An 18,884-nucleotide genomic window follows, 5' to 3' on the forward strand; every position below is an offset into this window, starting at 1 on the left:
TATTTTTATTTTTATTTTTATTTTTATTTTTATTTTTATTTTTATTTTTATTTTCATTTTTATTTTTATTTTTATATATAGATTTTTTTAATTAATCACAGAACAACATCATACGATAGATAGATAGATAGATAGATAGATAGATAGATAGATAGATAGATTTCTTTTTATTTTAAAAATTATTATTATTATTATTAATATTATCGACCCAACATTAAGACCCAATTTTTACTGTAAAAAAATATTATAAATATGTGTAAAATATAGTTTGAAAAATAGTTAATATAACGTTACATTTACTATTTCTTCCTACTCACTATAGTATGATGCATATATTATATTTAAATAAGTTTCATTAAAATAAATAGATTAAAATAAAAATAATAAATAAAATTCAAAAAAAATAAATGTGATTAAAATAAAGAAAAAAGCTTATATATATATATATATATATATATATATATATATATATATATAAATAATATATATATATATATATATATAATATGTATATATATAAAAATAATATAAAATTTTAAATAAAATTTAGCATAAAATGTGAATAAAGTAAATTATATTAAATAAAAATAAATAATATTAAAATAACAATACAGATTAAAATTGATATAATTCAAGTAAATGTTAAATACATACATTTGATTAAAATAAATAATAGCTTAAATTCATAATTCATAATTATAATTATATTATAATAATATAATTAAGTTTTAAATATATAATTAAAATAAATAAATAAATAATATTTTACAAATAAGATATATTTTAAATAAATAATTAAATAAATACATTTTGTTTTAATCAAGCTTTTATTTAAACTAAATTACATTAAAAAATCTTTTTTTTTTACTTCATTTAATTTAACATTTTTCAAAATTATATTAATTACATTTTATAATATATTTTCTATAATTTTTCTATTGATGTATTTTAAGCTAATTATTTTATTTTAATCTCTATTTATTCTAATATCATTATTTTAATTATTTTAAATAAACTTATTTACTTAAAACCTAATTATATATGATAACAATTTAATTATATATATATATATATATATATATATATTTTTTTTTTTTTTTTTTTTTTTTTTTTGGTATTGGTAGATATGTGTTTCCCCTTTCTTTAACAGTTTGGTTGTGATTCAGACTCATAATCTTCAAACAGTAATAGTAGTACTAGTAGTAAAAGTTGATGTTTAGAAGTGTTTACCATACACCTTTAATGTATGTTTCAGTCTAATAATATTTAATAGTAGAAGTAGCAGTATTAGGGCAGTATACTGTATTAAAAGTATTATTAGTATTACTAGACTATATTCAAAATGTATCAAAAGTTGTGATGCCAAACACTTTTAAACACACAACTGTACTTCACACTAGTTGTGCATAAACTAAATTCCTGACTGCGCAAATGTGACGCGGTTGATGCGCCTGACGCGCCATATGCGCAGTGACGCATTATAGGCTCCACCCACATTGCAACGCAGACAAGGGAACCTCCAAGACAAGAGGAGCAAGAGCTCCACTAAATTAAACTGACATTACACCGAGGATTATTTCACTTTGAGGACACCGATTCAACGACACGTTTTAACTCGAGATTTCTTCACGAACACGTTATTCGACAGCGATCTTGAGAGGTTTGGATTATATTTTGATGTGTTGCTGCCTTCTGCCTCTACAACACCATAAGACGAGCGGCGTCAGATAAATAACGCCAAAGCAGCGTCCTTCCAGCATCATTTTTAACCAGGACGGTTTTAAAATCCATTTTGCCGTTGATCTTTTTGGCTGCCGATTGTTTGATAACTTTATTACGCAATTTGTTTATTTGGCTGATATTACAATCAGCTATACTTTTCCAGCCATTGTCCTCGTCGGGGAAAAAGCGACGCCCTCAGGCCGCCGCTGGTACTGCAGGTGCCGGTGAGTTGTAAGTGAGACATTGGGAGTCTGAATAATTTAAAGGTGGAAAATGAGCTCGGAGGAGGCGGCAGCTCCAACTAAAACCGGCACGGATGACGATGGCATGTCCTGGTGGTACCGCTGGATCTGCAAACTGGCCGGTGTCTTGGGTGGCATCTGTAAGTATCACACGTGATTGTGGCCATATGGCTGTTTAATGCAGAATAAATACATCACCCATGTGTTTCTGCACGCAGAGGCTCCTGATAGACAGGTGTGTCCGTGTGTGATGGTATCTGAAACCTTTCCAACAAGGATACTGTCTTACACACAACACAATCACATGTCATGCTGTACTTCTAGTGGTTTCACAGCCTTGATTGTAGCATATCAAATTATGAAAAGATGATGTCAGGATGTTCATAATGACATCACTTCCTAGAGGCAAAGCTGTACAGCAAGGGTTTTTAACATTTTAGATGCCATGAACCCCCAAATATGATTATCTAGTGCAAAGCACCCCAGCTTGTATATAAAGATCCAATTTATACAGCGAAAAATTATATAAAAAAAAAAAAAAAATATATATATATATATATATATATATATATATATATATATATATATTAATAATTAATTGTATCATGCTGCTTTTTTTTCTACTCATTATAGCTCTCTACTGTTAAATGCAATATTTAAGTCAAATTATGTATTTATTTATTTTAATCTATTAATTTAATCAAACTTATTTAAATATAATTATATACATTTCTATTTTCATCAAACTTTTAATTCAATTTTACTTTTACATTTTATTTTACTTCTTTATTTAATTGTATTTTATTCAAAATTTCAGTTTTATAGTATTTTTATTTTAATCTGTTTATTTGTATTAAATCATTTTAATCTCTATTTAGTATTTAATTATTTTAATCAAATACATTATTTTCATTTTAATCTATGTATTTATGTTACTCCTACTCATTTATTTAAATCAAAATATATTTTTATTTTATATTTGTTTCTGTTTATTTATTTTATTTTGTTTCATTTTATTTTTATTCTTTTTTTAGACTGATTTCCACAAACCCCTCCATGATTTAATAAGTGAACCATATAATTGATTATTATCAGTCACAATATCATAGACCAACATATGCTCATCTTTTTGGGTTAATCAATACAAAAGCATGACTAATCAATCACACCTTCAAATAGTAACTCCCATAGAAACCCATAGAAATTCTGTCATGGAGCATCAACACAATCAAGTACCATATGATACAATGGTTATACCGCAGTATTCTTGGAGTACAATGCAAATGCACTGGTATATGAATATGGGATTCCTTCAGTATTGTGTGTTTAAGTGTGGGAAATAAGGTCATATAGTGATTTAAGCACTTTTAATCCATTATATCGTAATAATATGATGATATTTGAGGTGTAACTCACTCTGAGATGCAGGAGTGGTTTGTATGAGCTTTTTTTGTAGACACTGTCATGGTAACACAGGTGTCATAGCAACTGCAACTTTCTCTTCTCTTGCTCTTTCTCCTCCTTTTGTTCTGTCGTGTCTTTTGTAAGGGATCACCATGTGTTATGAACTAATAACACAATATTCTCTTTCTTGTGCGGGGGTTTTCAGATCACCAAATGTGATCTTCATCCTAACATTTAACAGCTATTGATTTAATTTCCTATTTATACAGTGAAAAATTATTACTATAATATTTATAATACATTTAGTTTCTAATATTTAGCTTCTGTTAAGTTCCATTATTAAGTTCCATTGTTTTTACTTTTTGACAGACCCCAGTTTGAAAACTGCTACTCCAGTGCAAACAGAACCTGTGTGTTTCTGATTGATTGATTTGGCCGCAGGCGGATACTTTTTATTGCTTTAGTATTATTCTGTTCAGTATTATTCATTAGACACAAAGATTGATCTTATACAAGATCTGAACACACTCACACACTGTTTTACCTGTGTGTGTGTGTGTGTGTGTGTGTGTAAGCATCAATAGTTCTCTGTTCTCTTGTACATATGCTGAGACACAGATGACAAAAGCAGCTGCTCATCAAACCCAACAAAAGCTTGCCTTCCATCCAGTCAACCAGCTGCTTCTTCCCATGTGTTTTTGAACATTCTGTTACTGAACAAAATATAACAGGTTCCTGAAGCAGCCAGCATTAAACAAACATGGACTTTTAGGTTCTGATCTGAAACCTCCAGAAGAACTAAGAGATTATATATATATAAGGAAAATATAAGGAAATATTTAAACAATTTTAAAATGCATTTGCATATTCATAGATCTCTGGTATTGGTTAATGATCACATGACATGCAGGTAAACAAATAAAATAGTTTTAGTAATTTTTTTGACTGCTTTTTAATTTTTTTTTTTTTTAAAATTATTTTTAATCAAATGATACATTTTTATATTAATCATTTTTAACTCATTCATTTATTTATTTTAAACATGGTTATTTATTAATTTTGTTTAATTTTATTAGCATTATTTAGTTTATTTGCTTTTACACACTGTTTTTCTCTACACTTTTTACACTCCTGGTTTTTATTGTAAAATAATTTTGTTATTTAAAATTATTTATTGTTATTATTGTTTTTTCAAAGACCCTTGAAACCCCAGTGAACACTACTATTACAATATTGGTTAATGTTAATTGCTGCTAATACCCTACTAATGCATTTTTACCATTACAAGTTGTATAAAGCAACGTTAGTTAATGTATTATGAACAAACAGAGAATTTAATATGAGCTATAGTATAGACTACCATTCAAATGTTTGAGGTTTGTAAAATTTTAATGTAGTCTCTCGTGTTCATCAAAAAATGCATTTATTTAATCAAAAGTGCAGTAATATTGTGAAATATTATTACAATTTAAAATAACTGTTTTAATAATTTTTATTATTTATTTATTTATGTGTTTACTTTTACACTGTTTTTCTCTCAACTTTTTGCATGCACCTCTAGCACTCCTGGTTTTTATTTTAAAATAATTTTTTAAATTATGATTTAATTCATTATTAGCTTGAAACCCTAGGCTATAGGGCAAATATTTGGTTGATATTTGGTCATTTTGAGGTTATCGTATGGAAAAATCCATCTTGATTTACCACTAATTACAATGTTGTTTTATTGCTTACATGAAAAAAAAAAATAGATGTTATTTCCAAAAATGTAACCCTTTTCTCTCTCTCTTTATTCTAGCATGTGCAACAATGGGCGTTTGGAACTGCGTGACTGTAAATCCGTTAAACATCGCGGCTGGAGTTTGGATGGTGTAAGAACTTACATTTCCGTTCATTACTTCAATGTTCAATAAACCATGTATATGAGCCATTCAGAAAATGAACTTTTTTTCCCCTTAGGTTGACGGCGTTTGTGTTGTTCCTGTGTGAGGTGCCGTTCTGCTGTCAGTTCGTGGAGTTTGCAAATGCTATTGCGGCACGTGCAGATCGTCTGAAGCCCTGGCAGAAAGCCCTGTTTTACTGCGGGTGAGTGCAGCTTACAACTATACCCTTTGTTACTGTGTAAAAACATACATTTGAAGCTGAATCAAACACTGAGCTGTTTGTTATCTCATAGAAGATACTTGTAAACACAAGTCTTAGCTCAATCAGTTTTAATTTTAAAATTACATTTTAATTAAATTACTAATGTATTATTTATTTAAATTAAATTATGTATATATCTGAACAACAATATTGTGAAATATTATTACAATTTGAAACAGCTGTTTTCTTTCTGAATATATTCTAAAATGTAATTTATTCCTGTGTAAAGATGATTTTTTTTAGTTTAATTACTTTAGTCTTCAGTGTCACATGATCCTTCAGAAATCATTCTAATATGTTGATTTGCTGCTCAAGAAAAAAATTCTTACTATTATAAATGTTGAAAACAGTTGTTTCTTCATAACTGTGATACATTTTATCAAAATTTGTTCAAAAGAACAGAATTTATTTGAAATATAAATCTTTTGTAACATTATAAAATTTTTTACTCTCATTTCTGATCAATTTAATGCATCCTTGCTGAATAAAAGTCTTACATTTTTTTTATGTACTGACCCTAAACTTTATATATATTTATATTATATATAAAAAATGTAAAATATATTTTATATAATTTTTTTAGATTTATTTATTTATTTATTAATGTTACCAGGTTTTTTTTTTGTTTTTTTTTTTTTTTTTTTTTTTTTTTAAATCATAATTCTGATTTTTTTGTTTTTGTTTTTTTTTTTTCCCCTCAGCATGGCGCTGTTTCCCATCTTTCTTAGCTTTTCCATCACAACTCTGTTTGGTAATGCCATCGCGTTTGCTACAGGAGTGCTGTACGGACTCGCATCCCTTGGAAAGAAGTAAGCTCATTTTTGCATTGACTTGCACGCCGAACAAATAGTTTCTTACGAATTACTGACATAAAATGATGGATGACTGCCTGCTTTCTGTGTTTCAGAGGTGACGCGGTGAGCTACGCCCGATTGCAGCACCAAAAACAGGGCGACGAAGAGAAACTGGCAGGAACGACAGACGACTCAGTGCCGTGAACCTCCACTCTTCACCTCCTCTACCTCCGTCGCGTCCTTTCCCTCTCTTTTTCCCTTCACGTAACTACATGCATTACCCGACTGAGTGTCTCACAGTTCGTTGGGATGTATTTAAGCTAACCTTTGACCTCTGACAGCGTGAGTCAGTCAGCGCAAATCAGTTCTCTAGTTTCCTTACGTAGGATTTATTTAATAAAATGACTTTTGAGTAATTTTTTTTGTTTGTTAAATTGCGCTCTCATGCACAGTATTTATATTACGTTATAAAAACCAACATAGTTTAGTTTGTTAAACCAAAGCTGGAGTGCAAATGAATGCATTAACTTCAGTGACCGTCTCTGTCTCTCGTATCAAACCACCTCAACACCAGCGCAGGGAATTGGAACTTTTGGCCATTGGGATTTTCTCCCAGAATTCTTTCTTCTGAACATTTAAGTAAATCCTTTAAAAGAACAAACTAATTTGTATTTTAATGTGTAGGCATGGTAAAAATGCATTTTGGTGATTGCAGGGCCTCTGCAGGGATTAAAACAAAGTGTGTTTGTGCGTTTTGTGTGCCTCTGCTAACTGGCCTTTACCCAGAATCCTTTGCTGCAGCATGTTTGGTGTTCGTAAGAATCGGTGGAATGTAATTTTGCTATGCGCTGCTCTTAAATCTAGCTGTCACTTTCTTTATTTGATATTTGGAGTGTCTGAGAGTCTGATCTGCGCTTGTTTTATAGACATTAATCAGGTTAGATGCCATACTGAATTTAACTCACAACTTTCAAAGTGTTTTACATATTACATATGCCGCTACCCTGATTAAGGTCTATTGAAAACCTTGTGTGAGTGTTTTTTTTGAATGATGAGGTGCATTTCAAGCAGTTTACCTTCCGTCTTCAGGAACTTGCGTTTCTGTCTTTCGTCTCGAGCCGTGCGTCTCTTGCTGCATTGAAGAAGGGCTTCTTTTCTGGAATAAGAAACAACTGGGTTTGTTGATGCTGTGATGACGTGTTGTTTGCTTGTTTCTGCATCTGTCTGAGCCAGTTTCAACACTGACCGCTGGTGTGAAAGCCAATGATACAAACTACAAGAGAACTATAGTTTGGAGGTCAGAGTTCATGTTCTTACTGTAGTGTTCACACTGTTACTGCCTTTTGTGTTTAAAGGGTGAATTTCATGAAATTGGTCGAGGACGTCTAGATTGTATTTTACCTACAGATCTCTTTCTTTTTTTCCAATGTTTTTTTTTTATTTTATTTTATAACAATTAAACACATTTATTTAAATTAAAATACGACCATTGTACTACAGGAATATACTTTGAGAATTGAAATAAATCTCAAAGTAACATGGTTGGAATGTTTTTTGGGTTGGAATGTTGGAATTATTTGCTACGTTACAAATTATTTGCTACAATGTTACATTGCAGAAATGAAAAAAAAATTCCTTTGGTTTTAGGGTGAAATGTATGGAAGCCTGTCACAATTCTGAGTTTATATCTTACAATGCAGACTTTTTGCAGGTTTATTTCAGAATTGTGGGAAAAAATGAGGAAAAAGGTCACAATTATGAGATATTAACTGGCAAGTCAGTTGTGAGATTAAAAAGTTACAATTGCATTTTATGTTTTATTCTTTTATGTTTAATCTCACAATTTTGTGTCTTTTCTCAGAAAACTCTATCTCAAATTCTGAGAAAAAAATAATTGCAAGAAATATTTCATTCTTAGAATTTTAAAAAAGTCTGAATTGTGAGATAAAAAGTCGCAATTACCGTTTGTTTTATTCTGTAGTAAAAAAAGAAACAATTGTGAGATGTAAACATTTGATGAACAATTTTGTGAAGAAAAAAGTCAGAATTCTGATTTTATGTCTTGCAATTTTGCTTTTTTTTTCTCAGAATTGCAAGTTTATATTTCAAATTCTGAGGAAAAAATAATTGCAGGAAATATTTTCTCAGAATTCAAAAATTCTGTAGTGAAAAAAGAAAACTGTGAGATGGAAACTTGAAATTTTGCTAAGTAAAAAGTCAGAATTCTGAGTTTATATCTATAATTTTGCATTTTTCTTTCAGAATTGCAGGTTTATATCACAGATTCTGAGAAAAAAATAATTACAAGAGTTTTTATTCTCAGAATTCAAAAAAGTCTGAATTGTGAGATAAAAAGTTGCAATTACTGTTTGTTTTATTCTGTAGTGAAAAAAAGAAACAATTCAGAGATGTAAACTTGCAATTTTGCAAAGAAGAGTCAGAATTCTGAGTTAATATCCCGCAATTTTGAGTCTTTTTCTCAGAATTGCAAGTTTACGTCTCAAATTCTAAGAAATAAATTATTGAAAGAAATGTTTTATTCTCAGAATTCAAATAAAAACTAGATTGTGAGATAAATAAAAATAAAAAATGCTTTTTTCTGTAGTGTAAAAAGAAACATTTGTGACATGTAAACTTGCAATTTTGCAAAGAAAAAAAGTCAGAATTCGGAGTTTATGTCTTGCAATTTTGAGAAAAAAATAACTGCAAGCAATATGTAATTCTTAGAATTTCAAAAAAGTTTTGTAACATAAAAAGTCATAATTATTATTTTTTTAATGGCCAAATCAGGCTTCCATACAAAAATGTGATCTGGGCATGTTTGTGAGATTCATCCTTTTAGATGCTCACATGCTTTCATGAAACTTTTCACAAATGTTTTGCATGAATGTTCAGCAGGTAAAATGATTTCCACTAACACATCTGTGGCTTGTAATCTAGTTCAATCTCCACCAGCACACAAACCAGCTCTAATCTCATGTACACCTAGACTTCTTGTAGAATTAACTATTATTTATCACTAACTCTAACTCATTCTCCTGAATGTGAAAACATAACGAAACACTTCTCTATCTGACAAACACACTACTGACGGAAAGAAGGGAAGAGATTTTGAAACACCAAAATTATCCGGCACAACCTAAACTTGAATTTGTCATTAGCTGTTCAGCAGTGATTTTGTCCCTCTGTGTATTTGTGCTGGATCAATGACATGTAACTGATTGACTTTGCAATGATGTGTAAAAAAAAAAGGTCTTTTTTCCGGTTATCCCATGAGCTAAATAAAGACTTTTGTCTCTGACCTCCTGGCTTTCTTGTTCTGTCTCTATGCACTGTGTTTCTTACATATAATATTTAAAGTATAATCTGTGGAAAAACTTAAGTTTTAAACGATGTTCACATTTCAATCTAGTGATTTTAATATAACACTGAAAGAGGTAATTAGAATTACATTACGTTTATACTGCATTAATTCATTATAGTCAAGTAAGAAAAAACGTTTGTGATTATCAAACATGAGCTTTAATGAATAAAATTATGTGTAGTGATGTGTAGATGTGTTGGTCAGTTACCCGGATGAGCGGCCATACTGGCGAATGTAAACAACAGCATGCACTGGTAATGTACAACTGAATTAATTAAGATATTAACCTAATATTTCACCTACCTGAACGGAAATGGTAAGAACAAACACAAATGTTGTCAAAATTCTTGCCCTGGAAATCCTGATTCAGTTTGACCAACCACAAACGCATTTTGTTCCTCAGTTTGTTTGCACTCTTCTGCTTGATTAGTTATAACTTTTGGCAGGCTATGATGCTGTGATGACGTGTTGTTTGCTTGCTTGCATCTGTCTGAGCCAGTTTCAACACTGACTGCTGGTGTGAAAGCCAATGGTACAAACTACAAGAGAACTATAGTTTGGAGGTCAGAGGTCATGTTCTTACCGTAGTGTTCACACTGTTACTGCCTTTTGTCTTTAAAGGGTGAATTTCATGAAATTGGTCGAGGACGTCTAGATTGTATTTTACCTACAAATCTTTTTTTTCCAATGTTTGTTTTATTTTATAACAATTAAACACATTTATTTAAATTTAAATACGACCATTGTACTACATGAATATACTTTGAGAATTGAAATAAATCTCAAAGTAACATGGTTGGAATGTTTTTTGGGTTGGAATGTTGGAATTATTTGCTACATTACAAATTATTTGCTACAATGATACATTGCCGAAATGAAAAAAAAAAAATTGGTTTTAGGGTGAATTTAGGGGGAAGCCTGTCACAATTCTGAGTTTATATCTTACAATGCAGACTTTTTTGCAGGTTTATTTCAGAATTGTGGGAAAAAACTAGGAAAATTAGGAAAAAGGTCACAATTATGAGACATTAACCGGCAACTGCAAGAAAAAAAAGTCAGTTGTGAGATTAAAAAGTCACAATTACCTTTTATGTTTTATTCTTTTATGTTTAATCTCACAATTTTGTGTCTTTTCTCAGAAAACTTCATCTCAAATTCTGAGAAAAAAAATAATTGCAAGAAATATTTCATTCTTAGAATTTAAAAAAAGTCTGAATTGTGAGATAAAAAGTCGCAATTACCGTTTGTTTTATTCTGTAGTAAAAAAAGAACAGTTGTGAGATGTAAATTTTTGATGAACAATTTTGTGAAGAAAAAAGTCATGTCTTGCAATTTAGCTTTTTTTTTAGTTTATATCTCAAATTCTCAAATTCTTTTTTGAATTTGGAGAAACTTGAATTTGTCATTAGCTGTTCAGCAGTGATTTTGTCCCTCTGTGTATTTGTGTTGGATCAGTGACATGTAACTGATTGACTTTGCAATGATGTGTTAAAAAAAGGTCTTTTTTGTGTTTTCCCATGAGCTAAATAAAGACTTTTGTCTCCTGGCTTTCCTGTTCTGTCTCTATGTAAGAGTTTCTAACATATAATATTTTTATGTATAGCCGTATCTGTGGAAAAAATTTAAGTTTTAAACTATGTTCACCTTTCAATCTAGTGATTTTAATACGCTTAAATTGCGGGGTGGGGCTTTTTACATCATTAGCATATCAGGAGAACACGGTTTGTGTAAGATTAGCAACACATTATTAGCTGTTTGACAATGTAGTCAAGCCAAAAGCTAATTATATTAATTACCGTTATGTGTCCGACATTGTTGGACATGTAGACGATCCTGTATAATTCACACATCCTTTTCTTCTTCGGAAACAGTTTCTCGTTTGAACGTGTAACTGAATTAATCCACTATTTTGTAGCGTTTACTGTGGAGAAGAATTAATTATGATATTAACCTAATATTTCACCTTCCTGAACAGAACACAAATGTCAATACTTTTGCCCTGGAAATCCTGGTTCAGTTTGACCAACCACAAACGCATTTTGTTCCTCAGACAGTTTGTTTGCACTCTTCTGCTTGATTATTTATAACTTTTGGCAGGCTATAGTACTCCAAATGTTTTTTCCTCATCTGACCGATTAGTACAGTCTAAAACATGACATTGACTATTAATCAGCAAAATATGCATTGTTTACATTCAGTGCCAATATGGCCGACTGATGCGTTGTGAAAACACTCTATTGGAGTCATTCGATGTGAGAAAATAAAACACATCATGCACATCAAGTGTGGGGTCTTTAATAGCAGTTCACACAGAACACCATGAAAATCTTCAATGAAAGTTACATCTGTCATGTAACTTTAAACAGGATGGATAATTAACATTTAAATTACTTGGTATAAAAAGGGCTCAATTGTACAGTTACACTTATATTACTAATAATCTGATCAGCTTGATGGTCTCATTCCTCAAATAACATAAGATAGGATTTGAGATCAAACTACAAACAGAGACATTCAGACAGGAATATTAAACATTGTTCATCATAACTGAACACGGTGAAACTCCAGAATAATCCATGTCGTAGAATAGTAAAATAGTTCCCTGCACAGATCCATGTTTCAGTCTGTCATATTTTACGATGAGCTAATAGAGTTCTTATTGGCTGATAGGAATTAATTTGCTGTGTTTTTTAGCAGTTTTGGGTTTTCGCGGGGTCTTCTGAAATTGACCCGCCCGGGTGGCTTTAATCTCCGCCTCCCACTGCTTCTTCACCAAAGTGTACAACCTCATAGTGGCCTGGGCGTCCTGAACCTGTGACACGCACACAACATTAAATTAATCAAAAGTGACAGCAAAGACATTTATGATGTTGCAAAAGATTTCTATTTTTTAATAAAAGCTCTTTCCATTCATTAGCGAATCCAGAAAAGTTATCGCAGTTTCTACAAAAATATGAAGCAGCACAACTTTTGTCAGCATTGATAATAATAATTATTTAAAATAATGGAAATAATGTTGATGAGAGACTTACAGATGAATGTTCACCCTGCTGGACTTTAACATTGAGAATCTCTTTGCATAAAACTCGCAATGCAGGACGTGAGCTCTGAGGAAGAGGACGAGAGGGAAGACATTGACAATTACTATTAATTAACTATTGCATATTTATTTATTTATAATAGCATTTATGAAATTCTCAGTAAATTGGGTTTAGCAGTTCATACCTTTGCTGTCTGCCTAAATGGTTTGTATTTCTGTGTGTCTCTGATCATTTTCTTGGGATGATCCAGCAATAAAATCTATGAACAAAACAAAAGATGATTATAATAAATTATAATTATTATGTGCTTTTTAGGTGTTTGTCTTCAACAGAAAAAAAGCTTACAGGCTTGGAATGGTATGAGCATGACAATGGTCTTTTTTGTGTGTACTGTACCTTTAAATCATTGTGAATGGCGTGTCCCACTAATATTCTTCCTTCCAGAATCTGAGCCACTTCCTTCTGGACTGTCTTGATGTCCTCACCTGTCAATCATAAGAACTACTATAAATAATCTCAAACATGTGTTTCCACCTCAGAATAAAAAAAAAAAAGGTAATTATGGCTCTCACAATTTTGAATTTATATCTCGCAATCTTAATTAACATCACCCAAATTCTGACTTTTTTCCTTGTAATTATTAGATTACATGTCGCACACATTATATTATAACGCACACAATTACACATTACATTTAAGAATTGCAGTAAATCAAGATTAGCAGATTCATGATTTATCATCAATTTAATATGGAATGCTGAATTCAGAAATCACTCCGAAATCACAAAAGTCTGGAATTTTTTTGGGATCATTAAATATTGAGAATTTTGAAATATAATTTCAAAAATTGCAAAAAAAACAAACAAACAAAAAAAAAACATTATGAAAAAAAAAAAGTCAAAATTGCAAGGAAGTCTGAATTGTTATAAACCTGCAACTGAGAAAGTCCAAACGGTGTTCAATTAAAATTGTGGAAAATAGAGTCAGAATTGTGTATTATGCGCACAATTTTATGAAAAAAAGACATAAATGTGAGAATTTAACTAAAAATGGTGAGATATTAAATTTAGGATTGTGAGAAATACAGTCAGAATTGTTATAAAAATGCCATTTGTAAGAAACAATCTGAATTGAAAACAGTGTAGAAATGTTAAATAGTAAAAATGAGAAATAAAAAATAAGACTAAACTAAATAAATCATTTGACTAAAATTAACCTTAAAAAAAAGAAATGGGTAAAAAAAAAAAAAAAAAATCCAAATAATATTTATTTATTTTATTTTACAGTATAATTTAGGCCTTTATCCCGTTTTAAAAATAGGAAAATATATAGCTGCTTTGTAATTTTTTATGGGTTCATAGCCTTAAAAAAAACTGAAAACCTGTTTTGATGTTACACTAAAAATAATTATGAAGAAATGGCAAGTAACACATTGAATTAAACATGACATTTTTGAAGAAGAAAAACTGAAATCTTATACAATGTTCTCCAATAAAAAATAAAACTTTTTTCTTTTTTTATCATGAAATATTCAAAATTGTAGGATATAATCTCAAAATTGCAAGAAATACAGTAAGAATTGTATGTTATAAACATGCAATTTAAAAAAAAAAAATTTAAATTGCGAGATACAAACTTAAAATCGCAAAAAATAGCCTGAATTGTTATAAACCTGCAAATAAGAAAAAGACTGCACTGTTTTCACTCAAAATTGTGAGAAATAATGTGTGTTATGTGCACAGTTAAGTCAGAAATGTAAGTTGTTAACCCAAAATGGTAAGATATAAATTCAGGATTGTGAGAAATTGAGTCAGAATTGTGTTATAAACCTGCAATTCTAAGAAAAAAAAAGTCAAGAATTGTGATGTTAACTCAAAATTGTCAGTTGTGTCATAAACACACATATTTGAAAAAAATCATAATTGTGAAATATGAAATCAAACTTGCAAAATATAAATTATGAATCACATTAAAATCATAATACAGTCAAAATTGTGCTATAAATGCATTTTTGAGAAAAATGCTGTAATTGTGAAATATATACTTGGAATTACAAGAAATACTTGTTTGTTTTCTTACTCCATTCTTAAACCACACAAATCAAATTTTAAATATCTTAACAATAGCTTTTTTTTTTATTAATCTATTTGATTATTTCTATTATGACTATTTCTATATTATTATGGTTCTGACCATTTGCGATGTCTGCCGGTCTGATTCCACTGACGGCCGTCCGGTAGTCCGTAACCTTTTCCGTGGGTTTGACGTATTTATCGTAGACGCATTTCCCAAAGTGGTTGACGATGGAGACTCGCGCTAGAATGCTGTCCTCCCCGTCACACCCGATGCCCACCATCTCACAGTCCATAGCGACAGCACGGGTCAAACTGAAATGACAACAAGAGCCGTTAGTTTACATCACTTTCCTTCACAGCCCACAGTTACCCAGAGAGCTGCAGGAGTCTCACCCCTCAAACGCGTGCTCTTTCACCAGCACTTTTTCCGTGATTTCTGCACTGGACTTGAGATTTCCACTACGTTTTCGTACGACGTCTGCAACCTCAGGCCCCAAAGTGGCCTCAATGTCATCAGGGTCAACGTCGTCAAACCAGATATCAGGCCTAAGAGGAAACAGAGTGTTAAAACAGGACAGTATGAAAGCATCTTTCAGGCATGGAATAAAACAATTAAAAGGGTAATCGTGATTCTTTATCTCACATTTTAGACTTTTTTCATAATTACGAGTTTACATCTCACAGTTTTGACTTTTTCCCCAAGATTTTGAGGTTATGTTTTGCAATTCTGGTTCTTTCACAGAATTCTAAGTTTATCTCACAAATTTTGACAATTTTCCTCAGAATTCTGTGTTTATGTTTCACAATTTTGAACTGCATTTTATTTTTTTTAAATAAATAAATCTAACTGAACAGTACTATAGAGTAGAAAATGTAATGTAAAAAAATACATATTTTCCAAATTATATTATATACATTTAAAATAATATTTTTTCACAGTAAAAATACATTTTATACAATAAAAATTGAGATTTTTTTCTCAAAATGATTATGTATTTTGCAATTCAGACCCTTTTTCCGTCTTGCAGTTTTGACATTTTTTAGTGTACAAAAATAAATATTTTCCAAAAAATATTATATACATTTAAAATGTTTTTTTCACAGTAAAAAAATATTTTATACATTAAAAAATATTATACATTTAAAATATTATTTTTTTCACAGTAAAAATGTATTTTATACATTAAAGAATATTTGCTGATTTTCTAATTTTAGCATGGGAGTCCCTCACACAATGATGATCATATTTGTGGTTTTAAAAGATTAAACATTTTTAAGCTGTGTCCATTTTTGTCTTGTAATTTTAAGTTATTCAGACTTTTTCTGAGTTTGTCTTGAAATTTTGACATTTCCTCAACATTTTTTGTTTTTTCCTTAAAAAGTATGATTACGTATTTTGCAATTCAATTTTTTTTCTCAAAATTCTGAGTTTATGACTTGCAGTTTTGACATTTTTACTCTGAATTCAGAGTTTACGTTTCACAATTTTGACATCTCACAATTCTTTTCTTTTTCCATGGAATAAAGTAAAAAACATAACTGCAACTTTTTATCTCAAATTCAGACATTTTTTTGCAATTATGAGTTTATACCTCACAATTCTGAAACAAAAAGTGCAAGTTGTGGGATATATACTCAAAATTGCGAGATAAAAAAAGTGAGATAAAAAGGTCACAGTTCGCTTTTTATTCCATGGTGGAAACAAGCATCTATAGGACAATCAAATGAAATGAAGCAGTATTAAAACACATACTCTGCCGTTTTCTGTTCCACCTCTTCGACTTTCTTCTTTTTGTTCATATCTTTCTCTTTTTCATCCTTTCTTTTCCTCTTCTCTGCTTTGAACTGTTTGTGTCCGGTGGAGTCTTTTCCATTCTGTTGGTCTCCATCTTTCACCACTTTTTTTCCTGATGTCTCAGAAGCAGGTTTGACAGTCTGTGTGGGTTTTTTGAAGTGTTTCTCTGGTTTATGAGAGTCTTTGAAAGTTGCTGGCGTCTTCTGAACCTGCTTTCCTTTAGCATTTGCATCTTTCACCTGTTTTGTGTCTTCATCCTTCTTTTCAGGATTTACAGCAGCAGTCTACAAACATTTGCACACACACTAAATATAAAAACAGCTGACGTGTATTTCTCATTCAGTAATTACCACTACAGGAATTCAATATGAATTTACCATAGTAAAAAATTCTTACCTGCAGTAACGTTTTCCAGTTGCACGAATACTCTTCAACTTTTGTGGGGGGCGTAATGTTTGGCTTTACAGTTTTTGGTTCCGTTTTCCCCTTTACAACTGTTTTTGTGTTGTAGAAGAACGTCTTTTTATTATTATGAGGTTTCCTTCTCTTATTATTTTTTGACTTACCATTAGACTGAACACTTTCGTCATGTTTCTTCAAACTAACTTTAGACATCTTAAGGTTTTATCGAAATAGTTAATGTAATAAATAATCAACCACTAATGTGTTGTTCAGCTTTCTTCGATATTACACTTAGCACGAACTGACTGGCATTAATACATTTCTCCAGATGTTTACATGCTATTTTAAAGCTTTCTAACGTCAACGCACGCCTGTAACATGCATGGCCACGTTGTAAATAGTTAATATATATGTGGAAAATATATATCTATCAATCGGTGCGAATATATATTAATTTAAAAGCATACAACAGAAATATTAGTAAAGAACTACCTATAACTGTACCATGAGACAACCATGCTGATGGAACTTTCTGTCGTGTGTGTTACACCAATAGAATCCGTGCAGGAACTCTATGCAGGTGAACGTTCCGCTCTGCGTTCTGATACGGCGTTTTCAAACTGGGTTCCGGGGAGAGTATTTTTTATGTAATGTACTCAACAATCTTTATTAAGTTGGCCTGAGAAATCCAACTTACTGATCTACTATTTAAGAATATTATTATTGTTCTTCTACTGAGCCAAATTTCAGTATCTGTCTCCTCCTAGAGCTTTCAAGCTAGAACCACCAAACTCGGCCCAGACCTTCAGACTGGTCTGACTCGGTGTGCTGTGTCTTTTCAGATTGATCCGGCTTATGGTTTTCGTAAACCAGACTTTCAAAACCACCAAAAATCCCATAGACTTACATCGACGGAATGTTCAAATGAGCAACACTTTTCAAACTCCAACTGACAAAATTCAAATCTAAACTCCCAGAATCCCTTGAGGCTCAATCAAGCTTCCCTTCTATGTACTTCTAATCAATTTAGACTCATTTAAAGCTTCCACTCTAATATTTCTAATATTTCTAATCTATCTAGCTATCTAAATCATGCTAGAAACATGCTAACAACATGCTAATCATGTTAGCAACATGTTAGTAACATGATAATCATGATAACAACATACTAGTAACATGCTAATCATGCTAGCAACATGCTAGTAACATGATAATCATGATAACAACATGCTAGTTACATGATAATCATGCTAGCAACATGCTAGTAACTTTGCTAATCATGTTAGAAACATGTTAACAAAATGTTAGTAACATGCTAATCGTGTTAGCAAAATGCTACTAACTTGGTATTAATGCTAGCAACATGCTAGTTACATTTTAATCATACTGGAAGCATGCTAACAACATGCTAGTAACATGATAATCATGCTAACAACATGCTAGTAACTTTGCTAATCATGTTAGAAACATGTTAACAAAATGCTAGTAACATGCTAATCATGTTAGCAAAATGCTAGTAACTTGGTAATAATGCTAACAACATGCTAGTAACCTGGTAATAATGCTAGCAACATGCTAGTTACATGTTAATCATACTGGACGCATGCTAACAACATGCTAGTAACATGCTAATCATGCTAACAACATGCTAGTAACCTAGTAATAATGCTAGCAACATGCTAGTTACATGTTAATCATATTGGAAGCATGCTAACAACATGCTAGTAACATGCTAATCATGCTAACAACATGGTAGTAACATGCTAATCATGCTAGCAACATGCTAGTAACTTTGCTAATCATCTTACAAACATGTTAACAAAATGCTAGTAACATGCTAATCGTGTTAGCAACATGGTAGTAACTTGGTAATAATGCTAGCAACATGCTAGTTACATGT

At 31.0% G+C, this 18,884-nt stretch overlaps 2 protein-coding genes across 4 annotated transcripts; one reads left to right on the forward strand and one right to left on the reverse strand.

Annotated features, from left to right (window-relative positions):
* Positions 1 to 1,483: 1,483 nt before the first annotated feature.
* On the forward strand, positions 1,484 to 10,580 carry cacfd1 (calcium channel flower domain containing 1). Of its 3 annotated transcripts, none has more exons than XR_007825124.1 (6): positions 1,484 to 2,104; positions 5,167 to 5,239; positions 5,328 to 5,453; positions 6,215 to 6,322; positions 6,421 to 7,604; positions 10,235 to 10,580. XR_007825124.1 is itself a non-coding variant. In XM_051093498.1 (6 exons), the coding sequence occupies exons 2-6, from the start codon at positions 1,996 to 1,998 to the stop codon at positions 6,509 to 6,511; spliced, it is 507 nt and encodes a 168-aa protein (XP_050949455.1). In that variant the 5' UTR covers positions 1,484 to 1,660; positions 1,886 to 1,995; the 3' UTR covers positions 6,512 to 9,608. The 3 variants fall into 3 exon arrangements, 2 of the variants coding, with proteins under 2 accessions (XP_050949455.1, XP_050949454.1); XM_051093498.1 differs by lacking the exon at positions 10,235 to 10,580 and having other exon boundaries at positions 1,484 to 1,660; positions 1,886 to 2,104; positions 6,421 to 9,608; XM_051093497.1 differs by lacking the exon at positions 10,235 to 10,580 and having other exon boundaries at positions 6,421 to 9,608.
* Positions 10,581 to 11,955: 1,375 nt separating this feature from the next.
* Positions 11,956 to 17,516, reverse strand: rexo4 (REX4 homolog, 3'-5' exonuclease). Its single transcript, XM_051092278.1, has 8 exons — positions 16,979 to 17,516; positions 16,541 to 16,866; positions 15,181 to 15,333; positions 14,906 to 15,099; positions 13,109 to 13,197; positions 12,897 to 12,971; positions 12,704 to 12,778; positions 11,956 to 12,483 (listed from the first exon to the last, which is right to left on the reverse strand). The coding sequence occupies exons 1-8, from the start codon at positions 17,195 to 17,197 to the stop codon at positions 12,328 to 12,330; spliced, it is 1,287 nt and encodes a 428-aa protein (XP_050948235.1). The 5' UTR covers positions 17,198 to 17,516; the 3' UTR covers positions 11,956 to 12,327.
* Positions 17,517 to 18,884: the final 1,368 nt, after the last annotated feature.

This window comes from Labeo rohita, chromosome 21 (genome assembly GCF_022985175.1).
Source record: "Labeo rohita strain BAU-BD-2019 chromosome 21, IGBB_LRoh.1.0, whole genome shotgun sequence".
Classification (NCBI taxonomy): domain Eukaryota; kingdom Metazoa; phylum Chordata; class Actinopteri; order Cypriniformes; family Cyprinidae; genus Labeo; species Labeo rohita.

Coding starts and splice junctions, on each gene's coding strand:
- cacfd1 (XM_051093497.1), top strand. CDS start 1,996: ATGAGCTCGGAGGAGGCGGCAGCTCCAACTAAAACCGGCACGGATGAC. Junction 5,240..5,327: donor GCGGCTGGAGTTTGGATGGT/GTAAGAACTTAC, acceptor TTTTCCCCTTAG/GTTGACGGCGTTTGTGTTGT. Junction 5,454..6,214: donor AAAGCCCTGTTTTACTGCGG/GTGAGTGCAGCT, acceptor TTTTCCCCTCAG/CATGGCGCTGTTTCCCATCT.
- rexo4 (XM_051092278.1), bottom strand. CDS start 17,197: ATGTCTAAAGTTAGTTTGAAGAAACATGACGAAAGTGTTCAGTCTAAT. Junction 16,867..16,978: donor ACTGGAAAACGTTACTGCAG/GTAAGAATTTTT, acceptor AAATGTTTGTAG/ACTGCTGCTGTAAATCCTGA. Junction 12,484..12,703: donor AGCAGGGTGAACATTCATCT/GTAAGTCTCTCA, acceptor TGCGTGTCACAG/GTTCAGGACGCCCAGGCCAC.